This window comes from Ixodes scapularis, unplaced genomic scaffold (genome assembly GCF_016920785.2).
Source record: "Ixodes scapularis isolate PalLabHiFi unplaced genomic scaffold, ASM1692078v2 PGA_scaffold10__122_contigs__length_95168666, whole genome shotgun sequence".
NCBI lineage: Eukaryota > Metazoa > Arthropoda > Arachnida > Ixodida > Ixodidae > Ixodes > Ixodes scapularis.
Window position 1 is genome coordinate 82,012,092 of NW_024609836.1, and position 13,123 is coordinate 82,025,214.

The following is a 13,123-nucleotide window of genomic DNA, read 5'->3' on the forward strand; positions in this document are numbered from 1 at the left end:
GCGCGATTTGATAGTCAGTTCGTTCCCGATGCCGATGTATCGAACTGTTTTTTCGTCATGGCGGCCAAGATGTGCTGAGCCGAGTTAAGCGTATCTGTGTACCACCTTCAGTGAAAACGTTATTTTTTTAAGTTACACACCAATACGTTGCCTGTCAAGGTGTAGCTAAAGGAAGTGTTTTGATGTGCCGTGGATGGCTGATTGTTTTTTATGCAAGCAACCTGAGACTATGGAGCATGTATTAATTTTTTTGCATAAATGCCGTATTTTTTTTTTTTTTGGGGGGGGGGGGGGGGGACGTGCTCCAGCGCACGCTAAAGAAAGAGATGTGCATCACCCCGTCTGGCATTCGTTTTTTTAAAGCGATGAACGATGACTGCGTGCCATTTGATATGTTTTAGGGGCGAAGCTCCTTAAGGTGTATCCACACGACGGACCGGGCCGCGGACCGATAGATCACGTGATGCGCGGCCCGCGGGCCGCCCGGCTGCAATGAGCATCCACACGGCGGACCAAAAGAGCAGACGACAGAGTGAACGGGCCGGTCTAACCCTCGACCTCACAGCTCCGCCAAACGCGTGCAACGAGCTGCTTTGAGGCTATTTGTAAGGAGCCAAGATGGAGGTTGAACGAAAGAGACTTTTGGCCGCGGTGGCTTTGGCGTTGACTATTGAAGACGAGGAGGACTTAAGTGAACCGGAAAGGGCATGCATCTATTGTCCCACAGAGCGGGAAATCGCTCCACGAGCGCAATGAAGTAAAAAGTTGCATCGTTGCACCATGCCGCCATCGTCGCACAACAAAAGGTTTGTCGTCTTCGTCTTCAACAGTTGGCGCCAAAAGAACACGACTTTGGATTTGGATTCCATTCCAAACAAAAGTCAGCTTGTTGCCAGACTTAGCACTTCAATTATACTAAAAACGCCGCGGTCCGCCGCCAAGGTCCGGGCGAGAAAACTGGCTTGGCATTTCTCACAAGCGCGGGCCGCGGACCGCCGGCGGACCTCGAAAAGCGGTGGCGTAAGATCACGTGATGCGCGGCCCGCGGACCAAAACAGCAATTTGGTCCGTCGTGTGGATACACCTTTAGGGTCTAGCCTTGTCCGTCCGGCGTCCGTGCTCACATCGATCTTGCTGGTGCTCGTGCTCGTGATCGTGCTCGTAAGCTCACGTGCTCACGAGCACGTGAGCACGTGCTCACGTGCTTGTGTAGGGCAAAAAGAAAAAAAGAAGAAATGCTTGCGCAGTCGACAGGATTCGAGCCTGTGCGGGGAGACCCCAATGCATTTCTATAGTCGGATGCAACCTAAGAACAATCTTTTAGCTCCACCCACAAGCGCATTGCGCCCATGTGAAGTGCCTCCGCCGTCGAGAAAGTAGTTCGCTAGCAACGTTGCTTTTTCTTCCTCCAGGAAACGTGTCTTAAACTACTACAATATTTATTTAATTCATTCAGGACATTTAAATAAGTTAGAATACGTTTTTGTCAACGAAATAGCTGTTTAGTAAAGAAAGAAAGTCATGTTTAATGTACCGTCTTCCCAATTCATTTTCTGTCCAAGATACTGTCTGACATACCGTCTAACATACCTCTCAGCAGTGCTAAGCCTCGCGCCCGCTTCGAAATTTTCGTTGGCGATAGCGTCGCTGGATTCTCACGTTTTTGCGCAAAAACTGCTGCAAACGCAAGCCGATACCATTAAGATTTCGTGGCGTAACCTCGGGCACGTAAAACACGGTGCAAAAAAGCAGAATAATTGTCACGAGAAACTAGCGTCGCGTTGTTTTAAGGCCAGCAGCCATGTTGAGCTTCTTTTTTTTTTTTTTTTCAAAAGGATCGCGATTGGTACACGGAATCGTGACGTCATCAAAACGATTGGCTGGCGTTTCTCGGCGTAGGATTACATTTTCCTCTGAGAGGCATTTCCGGTTTTTTCTTAGCTTGCAACCAACTATAGTAACTCAAGAGCTGGGGATGTCATGGATGAAACGTTGCATGTATGCCCGCTCAGCGTCTATACAGGAGAGGGCGCTGCGGTCAAATGCGTATATAATCGCGTTAAACTTTGCATGCATTGGCTCAACGTTTATAGACGAGAGGGCGCTGCGGTCAAATACTCAAATGCGTATATAACCACGTTCCATACCACACCTTCTCTTTCTCTTTCTCACATGGGTGAAAACGAAAGAAAGGCTCGGTATGCTGCGGTTCAGCGCGTCTACGCAGACAAGCACCACCAGAGCTTCGTCCCCATCAACATCATTCACCACGTGGAGATGCGGTCATTCTTACTTTTTTACACCATCTAGGGGTTCTTCGTAGTTTTTTTTTGTATTTTTTTTTCTTTTGGGCCTTCGTAGTATTTGGCGCTCACGCATGGCAGTAGGGCATGCCGACCCCACTGCCAAAGAAGTTCGCTTCTATTTCTTCTCTCTTGTGAAGCAGGTCGAGAGTGTTTTTTTTCCACGCGCGAGCGTAAGCCCGAATGGTTAGGAGTTTGTAAAGCGCTGTTGGAAATGAGAGCCTTTTAACCTGCCCTGCAGAAGTCCTGCAGAGCTTTTTTTTTTTTAATTGAATTGACATGTGTTGTTTGTGTTGCAATAAAGAAAAAAAAAAGGGATCGGTGGCCGAGTGGGCTAGCGCACACCAGCTCGGAGCACGTGGAGCGAAAGCTCGCGCTGCAGAACCGCAAGATCCTGAGCTCAATCCCCACCCCTGCCCCTTTCGGTCTGGATAAGCATCGTACCGGCGTGCGGTCGTGTATCACTACTGCTTGGTGCACGTTAAAGACCCCAGGGCGGTTGTACTGCACTGGCTAAATTTCTTATCTAAAAATTGGAAGACTCGTCGCCCGTTGAGGCAGGCCAAGTTCTAGGCTGTATAAACATAAACACAGCCCAATTTTTTTTACGCGTTGCGGGAAAAGAGTTTGATCATATTGTGTGCCTTTCATCTCCAACAACCTTTCAGAGCACGTGTTCAAGGCCAGCATGAAGAAGCAATTAAAGAGCATATTAAATGATTAGCCTTATAACGTTTCCGTTGCCCAAATCTTGTGTCTATACAGGTTTGTATATTTGCATGTTTTTTTTCTTTGTCAAACACTCAGGCTTTCGTCGGTCGACTTGCGCCACAAGCCTCCTGTGGCTTTGACAGACCCGTTTTTGTATTCTGTTACTGAATACCTGCTGAATAAAAATTAATATTTTTTACGTGTTTCTTTATTTATGTTCTTTTTTTTTTTTGCCCATACGAATTTGTTGAGTCTAGTCCTATAAGCCATTGTCGGATTAGAAATGGTCCCGTCATTTGACATATTTAAAGTGTTGTGTGAATAAATATATTATTATTATTATCATCATCATCATCACTAATAATATTATTAATATTATTATTTTTTATTAATAAACGGTCAGCCTGTCAGTTATTAAGAGGATCTCTCGCAACACAGGATACCATAAGAACTCGAAGAGAGCCCCTCTTTGTGAACCTCATGGATCCGCGGAAGGCTGAACATACAAAAGACTTTAAACGCACGAGAAGGAAGTAACCGTTCCCTCCGCACTTCACGTATCCGAAAGGACACCCAGAGAGACAATAGCCCGAGCACCCCTTGACACACAAAGATATCTCGTCGGGGAATTTCCTTTCCATCGTATGACCTCAACGAGGCGCCGATTTGGCCAGGACGTGTTTTGCTCTCTCGCAACTATACAACTAGGAGGTGAACAGTGTTTTGAGTAAAGACCAGCAACACGCGTATGAATTCTGTTATGGCTTGCCACGCTGAAATAGCCTAATCATCATCGTGGTATTAAAAGATAGCGCGTGGCACGGTCTTCGAAAATAATGCCATTCGTGATCTAAGTACATCCGCTGGAAATCGCATTAATTTTCCCCTCTGACAATGGTAGAAAACTCTCTAATGTCTTTAGCTAAAAGGCAGGGGAAAAAAATCAAAACCGCGATTATCCTTCCACGCTATGGTGGGCTCGGGCAAACGCTAATAGGTCCCGCGGAGGCCGGGGTTGCCCACCTCACTTCTCTCAGTCCGCCTTCCGTAGAGTGCCTTCATACACACGCGCGCTTTTGCTTGAGTGGTGACATCTCAGCCATTTTTCCACCCAATCGTTTTTTGTTTTTTTTAGCATTTTGAAGCGCGCGCAATCCGGTGTCCCTCAGCTCGAGCGCGTAGCTTTGGCTAATGCATAGACGCCATTTTACCGCCCAAGTCACGCACCGAGTGCGCGAGAGCGTCACGCGCTGGCACATTCAAGGCAACAATGGATGTCTTCACCCTCAGACAGACAGACATGTAGGCACCCTAGCCTTCCGTCGTTTGAAGAGCCATCTAGATTTACGTTTCAAAACTGTGTGTTCCATAGAGTACGGTGAAACGCCATCTAGACGGCTGTCTCTCGAAACATGGTTATTCCATAGAATACACTACAGTTAACATAGCAGCCGTATTCCAAGTCCCCCAAGAACCGTGACTCGTGGAACGACGGGAGGCGAGTCGTGGTTAGTGAGGGGGGGGGGGGGGGGGGGGAGGTGTACTGCTCGTGCAAGCAGCGTCTATGGGCAGTTTAGTAACTGACTTAATATCGTAACGTTGGCTAGGGCTACACCGCCCATACTACCACGATCCGCATTAACCCGATGACAATTGTAACCACGAGATTGTAACGTCTTGAATGCTGCATACTGATCTCCACAGGGCGGGATGGCACACTGAGCAGGTATGGAGCCTCCGGAAGTAAGTGGCTTGTCCCGGAAGTGAGAGCTTGACGGGCTTTCAAACTCTTCCGCGTCGGTACGAACCCTTGGTCCGAACCAACGTCATTGTCCGAACCCGAGTCACTGAACAGGAACAGTATTCAGAGACATCGATCCAAACAATGTACAAAACGCCAACCTTTTTTTTTTTTTTTTTAATTTCAAGAGTGCTGGTTTGTTGCGCAATAACAGCGTACGCAGACCCGAAAAGTCTTCTAAAAACCCATTTGATGTGTGAGAATTTCGAATTTCTACTTGATCAAGTCCCGCGTTCCAATACCTCAGATTCAATACAAAAGGAGCTTATATTAATTAGCCCACTTAAAGATGCAAGAAAGCGTGGACCAAAATATCGTCTGATTGCACTAATACCCCTGTTATACCCCTGTTACACGGGCACACTTAACTGCAGTTACGCTAAACCACAGTTAGCGCACAAGACTTGCCGACAACATTCTGTGACTATACAGTCAAAGCTATGGGGGAACGTGCGCTTGAGCATCTTGAGCACACACCAAAGCAGTGCACGCGCTCTCTTCACTTCTTTTGAAATAGCTGTCCGAGGGTATAGTGCGGCATCTGTGCTGCCACGCAACCGCAGTTAAAGCTGAGTTAACCGCGGTTAAGTGTGCCCGTGTAATACCCCTGTTACACGGCCACACTTAACCACGGTTAACTCAGCTTAACTGCTGTTGCGCGGCACCACAGATACCGCACTATACTCTCAGACAGCTATTCCATAAGAAGTGAAGAGCGCGCGTGCACTGCTTCGATAGATGCTCAAGATGCTGGAGCGCACGTTCGCCCATAGCTTTGACTGTATAGCCACAGAATGTTGTCGGCAAGTATTGTGCGCTAACTGTGGCTTAGCGTAACTGCAGTTAAGTGTGCCCGTGTAACAAGGGTATAACAGGGGTATGACACGGGCACACTTAACCGCGGTTAACTCAGCTTTAACTGCGGTTACGTGGCAGCACAGATGCCGCACTATACCCTCGGACAGCTATTTCAAAAGAAGTGAAGGGAGCGCGTGCACTGCTTTGATGGGTGCTCAAGATGCTCAAGCGCACGTTCGCCCATAGCTCTGACTGCATCGCCGCAGAATGTTGTCGGCAAGTCTTGTGCGCTAATACCCCTGTTACACGGGCACACTTAACCGCGGTTAACTCAGCTTTAACTGCGGTTACGTGGTAGCACAGATGCCGCACTATACCCTCGGACAGCTATCTCAAAAGAAGTGAAGAGAGCGCGTGCATTGCTTTGATGGGTGCTCAAGATGCTCAAGCGCACGTTCGCCCGTAGCTCTGACTGCATCGCCGCAGAATGTTGTCGGCAAGTATTGTGCGCTAATTGTGGTTTAGCGTAACTGCAGTTAAGTGTGCCCGTGTAACAAGGGTATAAGAAGCCCACCACTAAATCCGGCAGTCAAGGACCGTCATCGAGGATCGAGGTCGCGCGTCGCGCACGCCGCACGCACCGAGCGTGGCCTGGAGCTCGGGCCGGGCGCCATTCTCGCCCAACTCTCGTTCGAACGAGGAGGGCGAAGTGGGACGGGCCGGCTCCGCGAGTTCGAATCTCCTCCGGAGGACGCCCCGCGCTTCCGCACCGCGTCCATCGGACGCCCTCGGCCAGGATGCGGCTGAGCGGACCCCCAAAAAAGCGGCGAGACGCCGCCCCGAACCGCATCCCGCCCATGTGGACGTCGGCCAGGGCCCCGGCGGTGACCCCGCCCGTGTGGCGGTTTCCGCCGCTGCGCTCGCCTTTCTTCGTACCCGCACCTTTCCTCGCCGGCGGCGCTGATGGAGGACCTCCGCCGTCCATGTCACAAGGCGGTAGTGGCGGCGCCGCGGCTGCCGCAGCGGCCGCCAAGAGGGACAAAGCCAAGATCGTCCAGTTCGAATGGAACGGCTGCACCTTCTACCGCTACATCCCGGATGGCGGCAAGCTGGGAGGAGGACGCCTGATGCCGGGTGAGCCTCCTTTCGGCAGGCCTCGGGGCTTCGAGTGGCAACAGAGGGGACCCCGGTCGCAGAGTCGACGTCGCAAGCAGGTAGTACCGCCGCTCCGCGCGGCGCCCACCGCCCCGCCCTGGTCAACCCCTGGACTGCCCGAGCGTAAGCCGTACGGGGCGGCTCCGTTCCGACCTCGGGACAACCCCAGGATTCCGCGCAAGGACAACAAGGCTCCTTCAAGCCATCTGCACCTGCCACCGTTCCTGGTGGGAGCGGCAGCGGCGGCTGACAAGCCGACGACGTCTGGGTCTTCGACCAAGAGCCAGTCGCCGGCTTCGACAACGTCGAACCTATTGGGCCCGCCACCGAGATCGGGCATCTTCCAGTGCAGACCCAAGGACACCGCGTTTCCGTTCTCCGTGAGGTCCTACAGGACCCCGGACGACTGCCTGCCGCCTCTGCAGCCCAAGCGAGAAACCGCGCAGACCAAGGCCAAGCCGACTGGCATGACAATCCACAGGTCTCAGGAGATTCCCGAGTCCGATTTGTTGGGAGCCAAGCCGAAGAGACCGCTTCGAATGACAACGACCGTGAAGCCAGAACGTTCCGCGAGCTCCACGTACAGTAACGCTAGCAGCAGCAATAAGACATTCTCGAGGGCACCGCCCTTCAGGAATAACCCACGAGTCTACAGTTCTACCGTGCTTAAGGATTTCAACCTGGCCGGAAAGCAGGACCTGGCAGAGAATCCGTCCGGAGACAGAGGCCCCCTGGTCATGGCGACGCCTAAGCGCGACTCGCCGCCCAAAGAGCAGCGCAGGCCGGAAAGAAGAGTGCGCTACAAGGCCGAGATTGTGGGCTCCAACATCATCGTAACGCGGGAGGAAGCCAGTCCCGACAAGAAGCAGGAAGGCGCTTTCGACTGCTCTAAAGCCTTTTCCATCGAGCGACAGGTCTCCAAGGTCAAAGAAGGAGAGTTCTCAAAGGGAGAATCCTCAAAGAGTATTTCTGCTGCTAAAGAACCACCGATAACGAGTTCAGAGGAGGAGACTGCGGTCTTGAATCAATCTCTTGAGGCTGACTTAAAGACAGGCCAAGGGGCTGAAGGCCTCAACCCGGCGAAAGCAGACGCGTTCACACAGCTTTCAGATGATTTTGCCACCAATGTTGGAGACAAGCTCGTTTGTCCCAGACAGCTGACACTAGCCAAGATAGACATTTTGTCGCCAGCTGATAGCGAAGACGACGGCAAGTTTCGAAGTGTTTCGGTTCAAACCCGAACTTCCGACACGCCGTCGGAGATGCAGCTTCTTAGCCCGGGCACGGAAACAGAAGGCAGCAGGTCTGACGACAAAGACTGGGATTCCAACGAAAAGCCGCACCCTCTTGACGACGCAGATATGTTCGCTGACCGCTACCGGCAGCTCACGGACGAGGAACGAAACTGTATGTCCGAAGATCCTCCCACTAGCAGCTCTGAGATCTACTTGGACAGCCTCGTATCGAACGGCACGTCGTCGTCGTCGCCCAAGGACGACGCCCAAGGTAAGTTGAGAAGGAATGGCACCGACGGAAAGACTGACCGGACGGCGCTCCTAATGGAAGATCTCGACATACTTCTCAAGGACTGCAGCCCAATCAAAAGTGCCGACGAAAAGAGTTCTTGCGAGTCTAATCCTAACACTTCTTCGACGCCGTGTCTGGATCCGATCAGCAACGACGACTCCGGCAGTTCGAGGGATGAGTTTCTTGACGTGCCCAAGCTCGCAAAAGACTTAGGGGACACTATCTCGACCACCAGCGATGTGATCCTAATCAACTTTGCGGAGGACACGACAACCTTAAAAGAGCACCTGGACGGGATCGTGGCCGATTACAAATCTAAGGCGGGGATCGACACCGCAGATTCGGGATGCAATGACCTCAACGTGCTGGAAAGTGACGCTGGATCATCTCTGGCGGAGTCTAACGCACCTGTTCTCAAGCCGGCCGATGTTTCACCCGTGCTCCACGACGCCGCTCTAGAAGACGCCGCAGCAGGAGACTACAGCCAGGATGGTCGGCAGGGGTGCCCGCCTCCAATGAAAACTCAGCAGAGAGAAGTAATCTCTGACAGAGGAGACCAGAGGAGCCTAGAGTATACCGGTTACACCGTAGCACACGGGTCGGGACCCGGTGTGACTGGCAGCAGTGACGAGAGCAAGAGCTACTGTAACAGTTGCGGAGTGTACAGTCCTTGCTGCAACTCGATGGACAGCGAGGGCGTGGTCAGGGTTTGCTCTTGCAAGACTAGGCTCGCCAGAAAGAGAGACGTGTGCAAGGCGGTGGCCGACGTGGCCCTGAAGGAAGAGTACCGTGACCCGGAAATCGTCCCTTGTTTTGCGGAGGAAAGTGTCGAGTACCTCCTCTTGGAAAGCGAGGAAGAGGAGTACGAAGAGGTGAAGCGCCGGGTGGCCACAGGCCAGCCGGGGGAAGAGCGCAAGAGGTATCCAGAGAACAGCAACAGTTGGAACAAGAGAGATACGATCTCCGATCAGGAGCCGGAGCAGAACGAAGCCGGGGCTTCGCGAGGACTCATCTACGACTGCCCGTGGTGGATCCACGACCACGCCGAAGACGCCATGTGCAAGAAACTCGTAAAGGAAGACAGCAGCAGCGTTGGATTCACGCGAGAACTCGCGCCCGCGGCCCTAAACCCGTGGTCACTCTTGACCGCGCAGAACAAGGAGTCCGGCCTCGACTGCGGCGGGCCGTCAGGAGAGGGAACCAATCCGTGGATCCCGTTCCTCGCAGGACCCAAGGTCGGGGTGATGATGTCTTCCGGAGACCACCACGGATCCGCAGAGGCCCGTCCTACCCGCTCGGACGCCGACTTCAGCACCCTCTACATGGAGGGACAGCCCCGAAAGCCGCTTCTCAAGCAACACTGGGCTCCGCTCAACATGACCCCCGAAGAGCTGCGAGCGCGCGGCTTGGACCGGGACTCGTTGTCCTTCTACGAGTTCCCGATGAACGAGCAGCAGGACACGCACGCGCAGTCGCTCAGCCTGGAGACCCTGGTGGGGTCGAACCATCAAGACGCGGCATCCACGTCACCAGCCGAAGGAGGACGGCTCGCCGAGGGAGAACTGAGGCGCGGTTCTCTCAACGGCAAGGCGACCGGGAGTCCGTCAGACTCTCAGTACTGCGAGGTGGAGTTGTACGCGCCCGTGAACAAAAGCGGGCCAGCCGTGTGCACCGTGGTCGTGCCGTCGCACCCGACTTCGGACGCGGACGGCAGCAAGGGCGATGTCCTGGTGGATGGAGGACCCGGGGCATCGACGCCTCCTGATGACGTGGTCGACTCGTGCGGTGACAAGAAGGCCGCGGAGAACAAGCCGATGGGGAAGATACGCACCCGTTTCCGCGATTTCTTCTGGAAGCACAAGTAGCTTTGTTGCTGAAGTCGGTTGTTGCTGTTGAGTTCACTGAAGGGACATCACTGAGCATCGTTGTTGGACATTGACTTTTTGTGCGACCAAACGATAGTTTCGCGTTAGCTTGTGTCCAAGCACACGTTAGAAGTGCAACACAGCGGAGCACGGCAGAATGAGGTTTAGTGAGTTGTTATTAACGCGCTCGCTGTTAACTCGGGCATTTTTTTTTGTTGAGTTATTAATTGGCTTATTACAGTTGTTTAGAAAATTCTCGTTGCAAATGGTGTTTTTGTAATCCCATTTTCGCGCAATAAACAATTAAACGTTCTTTAGTGTGTGGATCTTACCGGACCCCAACAATAATTACCTGTCATTTTGTTTTTATATTTTGCCGTTTGACAGCGACAGGAAGAAATTTCAGCTACTTGCAAACCGCAAATTCCAAGGCCAGCTTCAATACCGTAGACTTGTTCCTTTTTTTAATATTATTATTAATGCGTTAGCATTAGTACCCACATGACAGGAAAAAGGTGACGGCGTCCATCTGTGGACGGACGCCGTCACCTTGCCTACTGGAGAACCACTGCGATGGGCTGCCTCTTGAAACCTCAGGGTTCAATCAGGAAGGGATGTCACTTAAAGGGCCTCTGACACGCCAAAAAAATTTTTTTTTCCATGCTAGGCATTGAAATGGCATGTCAGGACATTACAAAAAAAATGTTTCACTATAGAGGTGCGTAGTTTTTTTATGAAAAATAAAAATACGAGTCCCAATTCAAAGTTCTTGCCAGTGCACTGTGACGTAACAGTGTACCGCAAGGTGTCGGGGCGGTCAGAAGGGAGGCATCGCCGGAAGTCACGTGAGTTGTATCCCTCCTCGGGCTTACAGCCAGCGCGTGTAATATTTTTTAAATATTTTTGTTATTCTCCGCACCTCCACGAGCGATCCAAGCAGACAAGGTTTCTTTTATTTGCTTTCCATCGCTTAATGTTGCTGTAAAGGTAGAAGAAGAGGAGTCAGTGAATTGACGTGATCAACTACAATGCCTAGAAGGTGCTGTGTGAGGGACTGTCTCGGTATTTCAGCAACTGAAGAAGAGATCACACTGCATGAATTTCCGAGAGACGGCAGGCATCTTCAGCCTGGAAAGTATACAATAATTCGACGAACTTTTTTTTTTTTTTTTATTTGTGCAAGAAGCATAGCTTGATTGTTTAGATTAGGTGCGCTATTTGTGCATCCCGTATAAAGCCCAAAGGGCTCCGGCATGCGCGTTCACTCTGGTTCATTTGTAGTAGTCCTCAGGGGAGGCCAGGTTGAGGTCTTGTGCCTGAGTCAGGGAAAGGAGGCGGTGCTGAAGATTTGAGCAATTCCAGAGAATGTGTCGGAGGCCAACTGTGGACGGCCTAGCAAAGCAGTAGGGGCACGCCGGGCTGGCATCATCGGGGCCTCGGGAGGAGAAGGTGTCCGAACCTTCAGCAATGCAATGCTCGAGACACGTGCCGCGCGCCCCTTCTCGGCGTCTGAAATCCAGCTCAGTGCTGCTGCAGTGTACTAGAATACTGTAGTGCTGCGATGTGCCGCCATGATCTTCCCAAGGGCTGCACGTTGCACGTGCCTCGTGCATCGAAGCACCTTGCGCTACTTTTAAAACATGAAGAGGCTTTAGGAGAGGCTAGAGTTCCCGTATCGACGCTTTACACACGCGTCAAATTACAGCCGCCATTGCTGACCTTCTCTTGTATTACCGAGATGCCGAGCAACTGAAACGGTTGACGATCCTCTACAAAGGCCGATGCTTTAGAAAAGGACACAGTTGAATCTAATATGGCAATAACCTGGCCTGCTATGGTAATGATGAACTGAAATGAACGAAATAAGAGGAAACAAAAACTGAAGGTCAATTATGGCGGCATCCATGCACAGTTGCTGCAAAGCGTCTATAGGCTCCCTACGGGAACCAGAGGTGCGCGTTCATCTCCATAGCGCCGTCTTTCCTGCACGGAATGTTGATCCCGCTCGTCACGTGACTGAATTCGGCGAATAGCGGCGCCGCGCGTTCGAGGCGCGCGGCGCGCTGAAAAAGCAGGGGAACGTACGCCTGGGCGCTTGCAACGTCTACTTTCCTGCACGGCACTTGATCCGGCTCCTCACGTGATCGGATCTCGGCGAATAGCGGCGCGGCGGCACGTGGAAAACAGAAGCGCAACTCTGGCTCCCGTATAGGGAGCCTATACAGGAAATCTAGGCGAGGCTAAAGCCCCTTGATAAAGGCGCTTTCACAAGTACCGCCAACCATTGTTGTGGAAATGCGCAAGACACGTGCCACGAGCGGGTGCTCCGCCGCCATTCGCTTCCAAGGGCCGCTCATTTCAGTGCTGCGCCGCCATTCGCTTCCAAGGGCCGCTCGAGAGCTGGGCCACGTGCGCTCGCGCATTTGGCGCTACTTGCAAAGACAAACGAAAACATCGAGGGGCTTTAGGCGAGGCATGTAACGGGCGCCCCGCTGCGGCGAGACGCCGAAACACACTTGTCCCGAACGATGGAATGTCCGCTCGTGCTCCTCGCGTTCTTCGCGCTACCGCTTCTTTTCTTGTCGGGTTTGAAACCCATGTTTCGGGTCCTCGCCACTGCAAAAGCTGTGCGCTGAATACCGGAAATGCTTTCTGCTACCAGATCCTCGCGCTCCAAATCTGCGACCGGGCACTCTATTACTCCGTCGTCGAACTGCCAGGCTTTGTGAGTACAGAGAAGGCTATGGTAATATGCTTGCTTTTAATTCGAACAAATAAAAAAAAAGTGGGTGAGAGTTACGTGAGCGCCCTCTACACCATATCTTATCAGGTTTGGCGGACACGCGGTGGAAAAAACATGTGTTTCTTGCACCGTGGGCGGACATTAGATGAGGAAATAATCGTCATGGTAATTTGGCTCATTAACTGAAATCCGTTAACTTTTTAATGATTAATTTTAGGGG

The 13,123-nt window shown here is 52.0% G+C and overlaps 1 protein-coding gene across 1 annotated transcript; it reads left to right on the top strand.

The window, feature by feature from the left end:
- Positions 1-6,410: 6,410 nt before the first annotated feature.
- On the top strand, positions 6,411-10,160 carry LOC120849862. Its single transcript, XM_040222123.1, has one exon. The coding sequence runs from the start codon at positions 6,411-6,413 to the stop codon at positions 10,158-10,160; it is 3,750 nt and encodes a 1,249-aa protein (XP_040078057.1).
- The last annotated feature ends 2,963 nt before the right edge of the window (positions 10,161-13,123 follow it).